This window comes from Equus quagga, chromosome 11 (genome assembly GCF_021613505.1).
Source record: "Equus quagga isolate Etosha38 chromosome 11, UCLA_HA_Equagga_1.0, whole genome shotgun sequence".
In the NCBI taxonomy this organism is placed as follows: Eukaryota; Metazoa; Chordata; class Mammalia; order Perissodactyla; family Equidae; genus Equus; species Equus quagga.
Window position 1 is genome coordinate 104,149,798 of NC_060277.1, and position 14,502 is coordinate 104,164,299.

The 14,502-nt window shown below is 45.7% G+C and overlaps 2 protein-coding genes across 12 annotated transcripts in view; both read left to right on the plus strand.

Annotated features, from left to right (window-relative positions):
- Positions 1–1,441: 1,441 nt before the first annotated feature.
- Positions 1,442–9,399, plus strand: AMZ2 (archaelysin family metallopeptidase 2). Of its 8 annotated transcripts, none has more exons than XM_046676898.1 (9): positions 1,442–1,509; positions 1,981–2,078; positions 2,384–2,473; positions 3,007–3,289; positions 3,615–3,788; positions 3,865–3,993; positions 6,718–6,881; positions 8,017–8,193; positions 9,149–9,399. In XM_046676898.1, exons 4-9 carry the CDS (start codon positions 3,007–3,009, stop codon positions 9,326–9,328), a joined length of 1,107 nt encoding a protein of 368 aa, XP_046532854.1. In that variant the 5' UTR covers positions 1,442–1,509; positions 1,981–2,078; positions 2,384–2,473; the 3' UTR covers positions 9,329–9,399. The 8 variants fall into 8 exon arrangements, with proteins under 8 accessions (XP_046532854.1, XP_046532853.1, XP_046532860.1 ...); XM_046676897.1 differs by having other exon boundaries at positions 1,454–1,558; XM_046676904.1 differs by having other exon boundaries at positions 1,454–1,558; positions 1,981–2,044.
- Positions 9,400–11,193: 1,794 nt separating this feature from the next.
- ARSG (arylsulfatase G) overlaps positions 11,194–14,502 on the plus strand; it is a 108,453-nt gene continuing 105,144 nt past the window's right edge. The window contains exon 1 of one of the 4 annotated variants that reach the window (XM_046675991.1): positions 11,194–11,557. The gene's annotated coding sequence lies outside the window, so the exon portion shown is untranslated. The remainder of the gene's footprint in view (positions 11,558–14,502) is intronic. The other 3 variants (XM_046675989.1, XM_046675988.1, XM_046675990.1) reach the window with 3 other exon arrangements.

Here is a 14,502-nt window from a genome sequence, read left to right on the forward strand (position 1 = left end):
GTGCATTGGAGTTGAAAAGATCAAACATTTATGAAGTAAGATCCCCTAAGGAGAGTCAACAAGGGGTTAAGGGTGGAAAACAACAATTAGACAAGTCATGGAGAAAACTGTGTGTGGGGGAAGACGAGTGGGGAGAAGGGAGAATTAGGACGAAGAAAAACTGGAGTATGGTAAAATGGCCTGAACTTAAAAGAAGAGAGGTGGCTTTGTAGTGGTAGGATAATGGCTTGGAAATGAAAACCGGTGCTTAGGAGTATTTTTGAGCGAAGGTTGGGAGAGAAGTGATGTCCAGGGGGAAAGTTGGGTGTCCCTTAAGGTGGGGTCTTGGAAGAGAACCCATGAAAAGAGGTGGAGGTTTAACGAAACAGGTTTAAAATGGGCTAGGGCTTCCTTTGCAGGAAGCTGCTAGGACCAACGAGGTGGAGAGGGTGGGACGAAGCTGGGGAAGGATGAACTGAGTTGGATGGAAAGGAGGGTATGAGGAGCAGGTGGGCTGTTTGGAGGCCAGCTGGACGCCCATACCCTCGAAGGGAGAGGGGACGCTGATCAGGTCGCAATTTGTCCTTGGCATTAACCAGCCTGACCATCGACCATGTCCCAGCGTCTTCTGGGCACTGGGATGCATGAGGGTCAGGGGATCTTCAGCTTCGATACACTCAACTTCCCAGGGCTGAAGGGGGCTTTAGGGGTCAGCTCTCTCCCGCATGAGAAGCGCGAAGCCCAGAGAGGTTAAACGGCCTACCCAAGGCCACAGGGCCAGTTCAGTCCCAAAGCCCGTCCAGCTGTGTTCTACTTCACAGCCTCTATTTGGCACAAGCATTTTGGCCTTTCGGTACCAGTGAGACCCTAAGGGACAGAGACGCATCCCTGGGCGACGAGAAGGCCCGCCGGCGTCTCTCGGCCCGGACACCGCCTCCGCGCGCCCGCCTCTCCGCGCGCTCCACCTGCGCGCAGCCGCTGCACCCGCTGCGACCAAACACCGAGGGGAAAGTACAGCGGGTGCCGCCCGGGCAGCGCGAGGCTGTGCGTCACCCGCGGCCGCCGCTGACTTATTTTGGCCCCGGCTGGTTACATCAGTCACGCCGAAGGCGCGTCTCAAACCCACGGCCCGCGAGCACATTTACAAACATGCAAACCCGGCGACGCCAGCGGGGGAACCGACGAGGGGACGCCTCGCCCCAAAGGCTCCGTGACGCAGCTCCGCCCGAGGGCGGCCCCGCGAGGCCAGCTGGAAGAAACGCGACGGCTGGGGCCGCCGGGTCGCGGCCCCTACTACGACGTGCGTGCCGTGCCTGCGAGAAACCAGCGCCCTGCGGGGCGTGGCGGGCGGCGCGGGGGCGTGGCGGGGCGTGGCGGACGCGGAGGGGCGTGGCGCGACGGAGAGCTGCGTGGGGCTATGGGGCGTGGCGTTCCGCGAGGGGGCGTGGCACGGCGCAGGGTGCGATGCGCACGCGCGCAGGAGCCGCCGCGGGAGGCGGGCGGGCGGTGCCGAGGCCCAGCAGAGTGAGGGTAGTGAGGTGGCGCTGTCGGCGTGGGGCAGGGTATCCCGGTTGTAGAGGTTGGGGACGGTCGCGGTCGGTGGGGAGGGATGAGGATGTGAGAGGGGCCGCCGCAGCGGAAGCAGGGAGGCTAGCGGGGGCGGGGGTGTCTCCGAGGAGCGAGGCCCGGCCTTTCTGGAGGCTCCTGGGGGAGGAGACAGGACGCAAGAGTCCCCGGGGGTGGGGGGAAATCCCCGCTCCATCCCCAACCGGGGGTCCGGTCTCGTTTGCACCGGGCCGAGCCCAAGGTGCGAGTTGCTGTAGGCAACCAGCTAGGGTGACCAACCTGTTCCGATTTGCGGATGATGTGCTGGTTTTAGCGCTGACAGCATTGCAGGCCTTCAACCCACTGGAGTGACCCTAGTCTTCCTCCCGCGGCTCCACCCAGAGTAGACCCGGGAGGCTGGAGGAGGCCTCCTGACCCTTCACACTGCCTTTTTAGTAATAGGGTGAAGGCAACCGGCACCTCTTTCCCGACCGGACCCAAACATGCCCGTCCGTGTAAGGTAAAAACGTCAGTGGGAGCCTCCCTCGCTAAAGGTAGGTAGAATTTAGGAGGGCACATCTTGCTTGATGTTTTGTCCAGTAGAAGTCAAATTTCAGCCCTGTTGTGGAGTAGTGGGGATGAGTCCATGCTCGTAGCAGAGCTTTGATAATAAAGATAGCTGTTTTGAAATTTCTTCCACACTCTGGAACCCCAGGATTCAGATGTCCAACCAGAACAGCCATTAGCTTAAATTTTCCCATCAGTTCTCCATCATTAAACTGGAAAAATCTAGATAATTAGAAAATATGATAGGTTCCAGACGGAGAAGTCCAACTTTTTCCTTTTCTCATTCAAAAAGCCTCGTGCTGGAACAGCTGGTTGATCCATTCAAACGGAAGGATGGAAGCTCTCCAGAGGAACATGATGTGAATGGAAGAGACCTGTCATTGTGAGTCTGGCTTTTTATTAGTCACCTGATGTCTTCCCCAGGGTGACATGACTTATAAACATCAGTGGCTGAGATCTGTTATCAGCCTGCAGTCAAATTACGGAAACAGCAGGACTTACATTAGTTCTCTTTTTGTTTGGTGTTGAACATCTTTGAGTCACAATGGAAAGAATGAGTATTTTTCATGTGGCTGTAATGAGTCTATTCATAATACTGAAATTATTACCCAGATGACAGAAGGAAGCTGGAAATCAGGTCATGCTCTTATGATTACTACTGGTTTTTATGATGGGATCAGATTCCCTAAGAGACAAAGGAATGAATTTCATGATTGTCTTTTCACTTTTTCGGATTCTCCCCAAGAAATTGATTGGAAATGGGAAAAACAGTAGTCTGGTGTGGCCACTCTAAGGCATTAGCAATCAGTCCTTCCGTTTTAGGGCAAAATGAGAGATGTATGTGGAGGATAGGTAGATTCAAGTCACCAGTGTGGATATGCATTTTATCTTTGACTACTTGTGTATTTCTGGTAGATGCAAACAGTCCGGCACTCTGAACAGACACTAAAAACAGCTCTCATCTCAAAGAACCCGGCGCTCGTGTCACAGTATGAGAAGTTAGATGCTGGGGAACAGCGTTTGATGAACCAAGCCTTCCAGCCAAACAGTGATCTCTTTGGACCCATTACCGTGCATTCCCGGTCAGATTGGATCACCTCCCATCCTGAGGATCCCCAAGACTTTGAACAGTTTTTCAGTGATCCTTACAGAAAGACACCCTCTCCAGAGAAACGCAGCATTTATATCCAGTGCATTGGTATATATTGGTAATATGCTGGATTTGGTTTGGTTTTGCAATGGCGCCATTGCCAGTGATAGTTTGAGCTGTCGATCTCATTCAAGTGGGCAGTTTTGGTGATCATTTTTAACATTCATTTCCAGTGGTGGAAGTTTTGTAGCCAAACTGCCTTAAAAGAGAACAGTTGTTTGTGATTCATTTTCATGTCAGTGAATGATAAAGGTGTGTTGAAAATTGAGAGTTGATTTGTTTCCAGTTCCAAATTTCTAGTTAGCGAATGAGGTAAAGAGTGACTATGATAATCATCTTAAAGTCTGTCTTTAAATTTTTCTCCATATTATAGGGTCTCTAGGAAACACCAGAGCTATCAGTGAAGAATATATTAAATGGCTCCAGGGCTACTGTGAAGCGTTTTTCTATGGCTTGACAGTAAAACTTCTAGCACCGGTTCCTGTCTCTGCAACGAGATGTTCCTTTAGAGTCAATGATAGCACACAAAACCTACAGATTCATGCAGGTGAGTTAAACAGCTTTACAGTTTGAATTGGGTAAAGGAGACATATATCTCACACATGTATTTCTTTTTTAAATAGGACACATTCTGAAGTTCTTAAAAAAGAAGAAACCTGGAGATGCCTTTTGTATTGTGGGAGTGACGATGATTGATCTTTACCCAAGAGACTCCTGGAATTTTGTCTTTGGACAGGCCTCTTTGACAGATGGTATTCCTTTTTGACGTTGGTAGAAACTTCCTGAACTTGAGAATATTTGAAGATGTTGAAAGAGGGAAAAAATTCCAACCAATTATAATTTTGATACTTAAAACTGTGTAATGTTTCTGGGGTGGCATCATGCTGTAGTGGGAAGGGTGCTGTTGATAGATTCCGATGATCTGAGTTCCTCCCCAGGTCGACCATTCCCTGCCTACATGACCTTGAAGCTAATAATACCTATTTCATGGAGTCATTTTGAGGTAATTTACATAAAAGTAGTGATACAGGAAAAGTGTGCATATATGCCTGGCACATGTATAGGCATTCAGGACAACAGATGGTAAATGTGAGTCATTCAGTAGTAAAGTGTATTAAATAAATTAAGGATATTTGAACTATCATTAATGTACGTGAAAATCTTGCTAGTTGTTTTTCAACTCTCTTCATAGTTGTCTTGCATAGATGGAGCAGCCATAGACTGATTTATTAACAACTGCCGCTTATCCTGTGTCTTATGATATTTTGATGTTTTATTTAAAAAGTCCACCTCAATCTTTGACTTGGGATATAATAAACTTTGACTCATTAGGAATCCTGCATGGTAATACTGGGGGTGGGAAAGGATCCAGAAGCAAATCATATTTTTGCCTCTTTCTTTTCCTTTTTGTCTTTTCCCTACTCCTCCCCACCCCTCCATTTTTGCTCTTACTTCTCTACCCTCATCCCTCAGCATCTAAGATAGGTTTGAAGGGGAGACGTCCAATGAACTAAGGGGAGTGGTTGTCCATTAGCATTCTGGGGATGTGAGTAAGGACCTGGGGCCGTACTGACTGCACTTCCTGAGTGCCGAGTATGGCCTGTCTGATGTTACGTTACTTCAGGGTTTGTTGAGGGTGGGGAGCTCTCTCTGACGAGTGTTTCTTTCTTTGAGATATCTCCCTCTCTCTCTCTTTTTTTAAAGATTGTCACCTGAGCTAAGATCTATTGCTAATCTTTTTTCTTTTCTTCTTCTTCTCCCCAAAGCCCCTTGGTACATAGTTCTATATTCTAATTGTAGGTCCCTCTGGCTGTGCTATGTGGGACACTGCCTCAGCATGGCCTGATGAGCGGTGCCGTGTCTGCGCCCAGGATCCGAACTGGTGAAACACTGGGCCACAGAAGCAGAGCGCGCAAACTTAACCACTTGGCCATGGGGCTCTCCCTCTCTTACCCGGTGTCTGCCTCTTACCCATTCATCAGAGTAGGGGCCCAGGGCTCTGTAGAGCCTCTTCTTCCCACCTACCCCGTTGTCCTCAATTCTTCATTTACGTTCTTACAGCCTCCCACCCCTTGACCCTATCAACACACTCTTGGAGACTACTGTCTTCCTAATTTTTGTATGATCTAACTTTCAGAAAAATGATGTATGACCTAAAGTCTTACCTCCAGTCTTATTACTGACCTGATAGAGATGGAAACATTAAAAAAAACTTTTAAACTATTTATCTAGATATTGCTAGCTAATGTAGCTTGTGCATTTGAGGAGGTCAGGAAGTATTCCCCAAAAGGCTTCAAAATGTTTATCCTTTTTTTTTTCAGTAAGTTTCTTAAATATTGCATGATGTAAGAGAAGATATGGTAAGATAGCAGGATTGATCTGTCACGCATTGAGACAATATCTTACTACAAGTGACTTTATTCTCACGAAGTTTACAAAGACTGGTATTTTAAAATTGAGAAATATTTAGTTAGTAAAGAAAACAGTCTTCTATTTGTAGGATTATTAGAAGAGAAAAGTGTTGTTGCTAAAGGAATTGCAGTTAAATATGCTCACACTTGTTTGGCCAGAGGAGATCACTTATGACACATGAGTAGATTTAGTTTTCCTTTAACTTCCCAAATGCTCTCTTTCCCTAAATTTCAAGTACCAGCAGACACTTTCCAAGGGTGGGGCGTGGAGATTCTTTTTGAATCAAGTTGGATTGGACAAATTTACTAGGAATTCATTTCCTTACCAAAAAATTGCTTATTACTTTAAAATAACAACTGAAAGAGAGGCATAGATAAAAGTGATAATGTAAACAAATCGAATTATAAAGCAATCCCTTTTTGAATGAGTTGCACATTAAACTCTGCTCTCCATGTATGCAAAGATGGTTAAGACGTGTAACACAGGAAGTCAGTTCCAAGGGTGTTTATTCTGGTCACCCGACACCAGCCACATGATAAAGTTGTGCTGTGCTTGAGAAGGAGGAGGGGAAGAGGTTCGTCTGTCCTAAAGCATGGTCCAAAACATGGTCGCCAAGGCCTGGGGGCAGTGGCAGGGCAGTTTTCCTCAGTGGCATGGCAGGAGGGAAGCACAGGAACCCTCACTGACACAAGATAGAGAGATCTGTTTACTGTGTTCTTAAAATGAGTGGGTGTTGTTCATGTGATCAGTTTTCATTGCTCCTTTTGGAGTACTTGATTTGGTCTATGAGAAAAAGACTTCTTTTGTGGGAAATAGAACTCTCTGGAACTTCCAATTTCTTAAGAATTTGACTTCAAGACCGTAGAGTTTTACAGGGCAGGGGGAACTGGACAGCAGAAGATTCTGCTAGGGGATCTGGGGCAGGCGCCCCCCTGGGTCTCGGCCGAGCTGACGCACACAGTGGGACAGACCTCACTGACCAGATGCCCCAGCAGGCTCTCTTTTCTGGTCTTTCCTTCAGGAATCTCAGCCTCATTCTCTTGTTGTTTGTCCTCTCCTTGTAGGTGTGGGGATATTCAGCTTCGCCAGGTACGGCAGTGATTTCTATAGCTCACGCTACGAAGGCCGAGTGAAGAAGCCGCAGAAAGTCTCTTCCAGTGACTATTCTGTTTTTGATAACTATTACATTCCCGAAGTGACTAGCGTTTTGCTGCTTCGGTCCTGTAAGGTGAGTTCTTTAAAAAAATCCACAGGAGTTTTTTTTTTTAAGAGATCTTAAGTCCCTAAATTGTGTATCAAAAATCCTTAAGGTAATGTTATAAATGAGCTTGTATCATTTGTGTACTTTTGGTGAATATTGCTTGAATGAAATGATCAATAAAACAATTTAAGTGGATACCTTAATATTGAAGTTTACAGTATCTATGCCGGCTTTTTGTCCTATTAGTTACACGCAGCCTTGGCTGTACCCACATCCTGACCATTAGGTTAATTCCAGAATTCTGGCGTGAGTAGGTAACCTGCTCTTTCAAGCTGCTGTGGTCGTCAGGTAAGGCTGCCCTTCTGGGGCTGGGGGAGCTCTGCTCTCTGGCCTCTCAAGGAGACTGGGCCTTCCTTGGGCTCCAGGCTACCTTCTACTACAGTTAGATCTCCGACGGTTCCTGATATCTCCCCGTCCCTGTTCTTTGGAAAGCCCGCCTCTTCATTTTCCCCTTTCTCCATAGCCAGAGGCATAGATTTTTCTGCTTTTACCATACTGTTGGTTGGGGTTGAGAACTACTCATAGATCATCATTTCAAAGTATGTTCCCTGCATCAGCTTCACCTGGTGTGCTTGTTAACATGCAGGTCAGGCCCCTCTCCTCCCATAGCTGGTGACTCAGCACCACTGGGGAAAGGGTCTCAGAATCTGTATTGTCACAAACACCCCCCTGGTCTGGAATAGTGGCTCTTAACCAGGGGCAGTTTTACCACCTAGGGAACATTTGGCAATGTCTAGAGACATTTCTGGTTGTCACAACTGGGGAGGGGATGCTACTGGCATCTCGTGGGTAGAGGCCAGTGATGCTGCTCAGGATCCTACTGCGCAGGACAGCCTGCCCCATAAAGGATGATCCCACCCAATGTATTGGTGGTATAGAGTTTGAGAAACCCTAGTCCAGGGAAGTAATGAAGTATAATGAGGAAGGCAGTAAGACATTTAGAGAAATAAGGGATTAAGTCTTTGGGCAGATTGAAGTTTTGGTCATGATGGTAAGGGAGTTGATTCCTGTAAATTTGTTTCTTGGAAAAGCAAGAAAAGGAAGGGATGTGTAACTCAATAGTGTGGTGGTGCTACAAGGCCTCAATGTGAATGTCTTGCAGACTTTAACCCATGAGATTGGACACATATTTGGACTTCGACACTGCCAGTGGCTTGCCTGCCTAATGCAAGGCTCCAATCACCTGGAAGAAGCTGACCGGCGCCCCCTGAACCTTTGCCCCATCTGTTTACGCAAGTTGCAGTGTGCTATTGGCTTCAACATTGTAGAAAGATACAAAGTGAGTGGAGGGAGTGAAAAAAGGGAGAAGTGGGTATATAAGTAGCAAACTACCATTTTCTATTAGGCCCTTCTCTGGAGCTATAATTTATCAGAGGAAATTTGTGCAAAGGTGAGCAGGAAGCTGTGGTTTAAAAAAAAAACATGCAAAGAAATATCTTTCTTAAAAACTTTGACTTGCCTCTGAGTGCCATAACTTATAGTTCAATGAGAAATGGTGGGAGAGGTTTCTGTATTTCTCACTCATTTAGGGCAAGAGAACTTGACTTTGCAGAACAGAATATTGATATGTGTGCGAAAATTCATTTTTTAGAATTATATAAATAGGAGGAGGTGATTTATCTTTCCAAATATGGGACAGAGGTATGATATTCCTTAGGAGAAAAGGATGATTTTCTTTAAGAAGAAAGAGGGAAAGTACCTAATCTCAGTATGTATGTGAATGTGTGTGTCTTCACATGCCCACAGTATGCATCATGTAACTCCTCCCTGGTATGGCCACTCATTCATGTGACTGCGATACATGTCCACACGTGTCTTCACACACAGAGGTCTACCTGTACCCGTGTGTACACTAACATGTGTACACAGTCTCATCAAATCAGAAGCACCGTATAATACCTTGTGGAACCTTTAGCAAGTTGAGAAAATAAAATAATTATCCTCCCACCCAAAAAGACATGTGAGGATTAGTGTTCTTTTTCATCTTTTCTCCTATGCACACTTGTGACTGTAATTTGTAATCAAAGTTTGCATTTTTTGGGCATATGCTCTTCCACTTAGTATGTCATCACAGGTGCTTCATATTCATAGCCATCTTTATCAAATGGAACATTTTCCTGGGGGAACCTAAGTCACTGATTTAGATAACCTGATTTAGAGACAATGCTTTCCTCTTGCCTAAAACTGTTTTGCTGTGATTTGGTCAGAGATGCATCTGTTTTCTGTTTTTCAAGGCCCTGGTGCGGTGGATTGATAGTGCGTCTGCTGACACACCCCGAGTCACTCCGAAACATAGTCGTGAGGATGATGTGAATTTGCCAAAACCTGTGGAAGCCTTTAAGGAATGGAAAGAGTGGATAATAAAATGCCTTGCTGTTCTCCGAAAAGAAGAACCTTCAAATAGGAGTAATTAAAATCAGTCCTTGCACATCGTGCTTTCATTTGGGTGGAGTCCTTCACTGGAATAAACTGTTTACTGATCCTGCACTGTGTCATAAATACTGTAAAAAGAGCTGGAAATGCCCCAGGAGAGGGTCTCCAAGGAACATAATTTCCAGGAGGTGATTTCTGGTTCAGTTTTTAGAAAGAAGTGCTTCTCCCCTCTGGTAAACCCAAGTCCCTTTCTCCATTCACATCCCTTCCACACCCTCTGGGCTGCCTTACCTTAAGCCTTTCATATCGTGGAAAGAAGCCACAGCTCGGTTTGATTTTTAGCAGCTTAAAATGTGACCTCCTCTCAAGAATACTTACCAGTGAAAAGAACAGTGGTATTTGTACTGCACCACCACTTTGGTGGTGGGAGTACGTTGCAAGTCTCAGCTTTAACAGACATACACATTGTGAGGGGGCTTGCAAATAATTTGTTATAGTGGTCCTTGGGTTTGTGAGTGTTGCACAGTGTGGCACAGAGTGAGCAGGGCTTAGGTTCATTCCTGCAATAATGTCTTTCTCACTTCTTGGCATTAAGTGTTTACTTGAGTGGGAGAGAGTGTGGTAGGGTTACCTGTCCAGGTACCAGGAATGCCCATGACCGCCTGTCAGGCTGTTAACGTCAGCTGGATTTGCATGGCGAGGAGCAGGTTGAAAATCTCAGTCTGAGATTGAAACTGCCCCTGCCAGATAGATCCATGTATCCCAGAAATCTAGAAATTAGAGCAGGTCGTTTGACCGAATGCCAGCGAGCGTCGCATTTCCCACCTTCCCATCTAAAACTTGAGGGTGAAGCTTAAAGGTAGTGTTCTTTTGAACTTTGAAACCTAAATTCTTTCACTGTTATTGATGCAGTATGATTTAAAGCACATTTTATAACTGAACCAATGGTTTCCCTTACATTCACTCTCCTACTTGATTAAACCTCTGTAAGTTCTTTAGAAAATAGTGGTTTGTCACTAAAACTAATTGGAGAGCTAATACCTAGTCATTCTAACACTGAAAAGAGAACCCAACGGAGCATGGGCCTTATGGATTCCGTTACGGGTTTCATTTCCTCCTTAAACAATGTGTTTTGAATTGTAGTCCGTTCTCTTCAGTTTCTTTCGTTTTCCTACAAGGTAAGTGCAGCTTTAGTCCGGTAGGTCAGTGTTAGTTACAAACCTAAAAGAACTCAGATTTGGCGAGGTGTGTAAATTGGGGATTATAGTTATTCTGACAAGATGTAAAGTCCATTTGTACCTTCTCCACTGTGAGACCAGGAAAAAGATCTATTAAAGAACCATCATTCCCTCTTGTTAAAAGTTGGACGCTTAAGTTTCTGTCATGGCCTTTCCTCAGTAATCATCACTTAAGTGTTGTGTCTAACTATGGATTGCATTGTTGTTTACTTCTGGACAATTTCTTAGGGCTAAATTTAAAAATATAATTCGTTTACTGCACTAAATTTTATGTACTATAGGTAAGTCTTTGTAGTTTTAAAGTTTATGATTTTCACTCAGTAACAAACAGAAATGCATGCAGGTCTTGCTCTGCAAATGCTGAATGAACGAACAAGGCATTTAAGAATAAAGAGAATAGTCTTCCTGCCTGAACACTATTCTAGAAATAAGTGAATTTGTAAAGCTGTTCACGCTGGCGCCTGCGGAATTGCACAGCATCTCTCCGGCCAAGGGAAGGATTAAGTGTTAACGTTTCAGTCTGCAAAGACTTTCGATGGGGCGGGTGCAGCAGAAACAGGTGGCTAGGATCATCCGCGGCTTCTTGTCCAGCTCCCTCTCCGAAGCACAAATCCCCCTGATAGGAATACTTAGACATTTCGAAGCCTCTAGGGCCGGGCGGCCGGGCTGCTCCTCTCGGGAGCAAGCAGGCTGCAGCCCAGGCAGGCGGCTGCCGCAGCGCCGGCGGCCCTGCCCCCGCAGGAAGCGGCGTCGCTGTCCCCGGCTGCGCCGGGCGGGGCGGACGCCGCGACCCAGCAGCTGCGAGCCGGGGCCCCGCGGGTCACCTGCTTCCGCCCGGGACTTCCCCCGCGCGCCCAAAGCGCGGGTCGCCAGCTCGCCCCCCGCCCCCCGGGCCTGGGGACCGCAGGACCGCGAGGGAGCACCCGGCCGCGCCCACGCGGCTGCGCTCACGTGGGCGCCGAGGCAGGGCCGCGGAAACCAGCATGGCGGTGCAGCGGAGCGGCGAGTGGAACCAGCCCTCGAGCGGAGCATGTAATAAGTGCTTTCTTTTCGAGTTTGAATCTTAGTCACTTCCTCCGTTCTGATAGATAATCTAGAGCCGCCCCCTCCAATAGAAATGTAATACGAGCCACATATGTAATTTGAATTTTTCCAGTAGGCACATTGGCAAGTGCAAAAACAAGCAGGTGACATTAATTTGAATCATGTTTTATTTAATCCAGTACATCCAAAATGTTATCATTTCAACATGTGATCAATATAAATGTTATTGAGATATTTTACATACTTTTTTTGTACCAAGTCTCCAAATTCCAGTGTGTATTTTACACTGACGGCGCATCTCAGTACCCACTGGCCGCATTTCAGGCGCTCAGCGCTCCACGTGGCTCATGCCTATCCTATTGGACAGCGCAGCTCTAGGTTAGAGCCAATTTCTAGAAGACATGGGAACGCACCCATGCAACTGAGTTAAGAGGAGAGAAAGATATTTTTAAGGAAAGGGTCGTGCGCTTCTCTAGGGGGACAGTGAGTGCTGACATCCAGACTGAAAGGATGGGACGCTGTAAGGGCCTCTGCATTCGGAATCGGGGGTTTGGGATCTTGCTCTTGTTTTCTGTGGCAGATTGCTGTTTTACCTTCCCCTCCCATTGCCGAGGGCCTGGTATCTCCTATGAATGTGTTTTTATTTTTGGAAAGCAGAATTGTAATAGTGTTAATAATGTGGATGTTGCTTAGCCCATTTCAGAGATGCAGAAACAAGCCTGCAGTAGCTAAGTAATCTTGTGAGTAAACTAAAGGCAAAAGTGGGCCCCCATCCCAAGTCTTGCTAATTTGAGTCGTGCTTTGTTTTCACTGTGCTGCGTGATCGCCTAAAAAGTCAAGTACTGCAGGCCAGAAACGTAGCCAATTTTTCTCAGATTGTTTAGAGAAGGGGTTATAAGATTATTTCTTATATATTATATATTATATGGCAGACAATAATATTTCAGTATAAATGTAGGCTGTTTCCCTCCCCAAAAGGGAAACTATTCCATTTTAATGTTTATTAATATTAATAATTTAAATTAATATTAATATTATTATTAAATATTCCGATAATTATTCCAATTATTATATATTTCTTTCAACTTCTTTTGTATTCAAGTGGGGCCATCTGAGGTTGCTCAAAATCAGAGAAATCATAGTCTGTGTACTTTGCCTTAGGACCAAAAAAAGAGACATTCCTTACCCAGAAAAGAGCTTGCTGCCAGTTGAGGCAGTGAAAAAAGCATCATGAAAAAAATGTCTACTGCAAAACAGGTTAAGTTAAAACAAAATCTGCTCCAGCAGTAGGTTACAACTCCCGGCCCTCTATTGGCATACCCACCCTCACGGTAATTTCTTCCCACTGTTTGTTTAGTCTCTGCTGAGGGGTCCATGTTTTCTTCCTTACAGCTGACCTGCCTGTATACAACACTGCCCCTCGGCATTGGAGACCCACTCAGATGCTGGGCCTACTGGTTTCGATCACAGGGCTTTCATTGTCCTCTGTCTGTCCGGCTGCTTCGTTGCAGCACCAGATTCTCTTGAGCTGTGATAGTAAATAGATACCAATTTTTTCTCTTGTGTAATTAAAAAAAAAGTCTATGTAAAATAACTCAATCATTCATTTATTCAACAATATTTTTGGAGCGCCACCTACTGTGTGTCAGGCCCTGCTCCAAGCCTTGGGATTATAGCAGTGAACCAAAAACTGCTACCCTAATGTACAGGTGGAAGAGACAGATAATAAATGAGTAAACACATACTTTTATAACTTCAGATCAGAGTAAAGGAAGAGAAACAAGCACTGTTTAGGGTAGAGGAGTCAGGAATGCCTCCTCAGGAGAGTGACTTCGGAGGGGACCAAATTGAAGGGTCACGTCATGTACACATCTCAGGGAAGGGAGTACCAGGCAAAGGGCACCACAGATGCTAAGGCCTGAGGCTTGTGTTTTCAAGGAACAATAATAAGAAGAATAAGGCAGCTGGAGTAGCTGGCATAAGGGGCAGTAATGGTATCAGGCAGTTCACGAAGAGCCCAGTATTAAGGATTTTAGGTTTTAAATGCGATCATGTCTGACTTGTGCTTTGAAAGGATTATTGAAGACTTCTCTATGGGAAATTAAGGCGAGGGTGAGGTGGGGAGGGTGTGTAATGAGAGGGGGAAGCGGGTAAACCAGCTAGAAGATCGTTATGTTGCTGTAATCCAGCTAAGATGATACTTGCGTGGATCAGGGGTGCTGGTAGAGTTGGCAAAAGGAGTCCAGTTCTGGATATCTTTAGAAAGTTGAGCCAATAGGATTTGTGGAGAAGCAGGTGTGGGGAGGAGGATCAAGGCTTCTGCTGAGGATGTGTTAATGGAACATGTGGAATGAGGACGTGGGTGTGCCAAGTTGGTACCCACGGCTGTCACACAGGCGTATATAAGCCTGGAGCTGAGTGGCAAAGTGGGGATTTAGAATGGGAATCATCAGTGTAGAGAAAGTACTTAAAGCTTTGCTTGAATTCCAGGGGAGTAAGTTGCTGGGAGAGTTAGCATCCTTGTTCTTTTCTTGAGTTGCTGGAAAGATATATAAATAAAATAAATACCTGGCCAGAATTTGTGTTTTCTTTCCATAATCTTTGGTGAGCTATATTTAAAAAACATTTATAGATAAAGTGTCTGGGATATCAGTTTTTGTGTCCAATTTACCCTCTAGGAAATTCATAGTCACGGAAGTGATTTTGATTTGGAGGTGAGAATTCTTCTTACGTGAAAAGCCAAGTTGCAGAATCCTGAACTTGCCGCTTTTCTTGTTCTACACCCTCGAGGAGTCATTACAGAAATCGAACACCAGAGGGAGCTAGTTTCCTTAGTTATACCACGGTGGCTGGCTCACCTGTTGGAATGGTACTCCTCACTTACATTAACATCTATGTTAAAGACAAATCTGAAGACAAGGACGGCTTCTCTT

What these genes read in the sequence shown, in the direction of transcription:
- AMZ2 (XM_046676898.1), top strand. Translation starts at nt 3,007, where the DNA reads ATGCAAACAGTCCGGCACTCTGAACAGACACTAAAAACAGCTCTCATC. An exon ending in AAACCTACAGATTCATGCAG is followed by an intron (nt 3,789 to 3,864) that starts GTGAGTTAAACA and finishes TTTTTTAAATAG; the next exon opens with GACACATTCTGAAGTTCTTA. An exon ending in ACATTGTAGAAAGATACAAA is followed by an intron (nt 8,194 to 9,148) that starts GTGAGTGGAGGG and finishes CTGTTTTTCAAG; the next exon opens with GCCCTGGTGCGGTGGATTGA.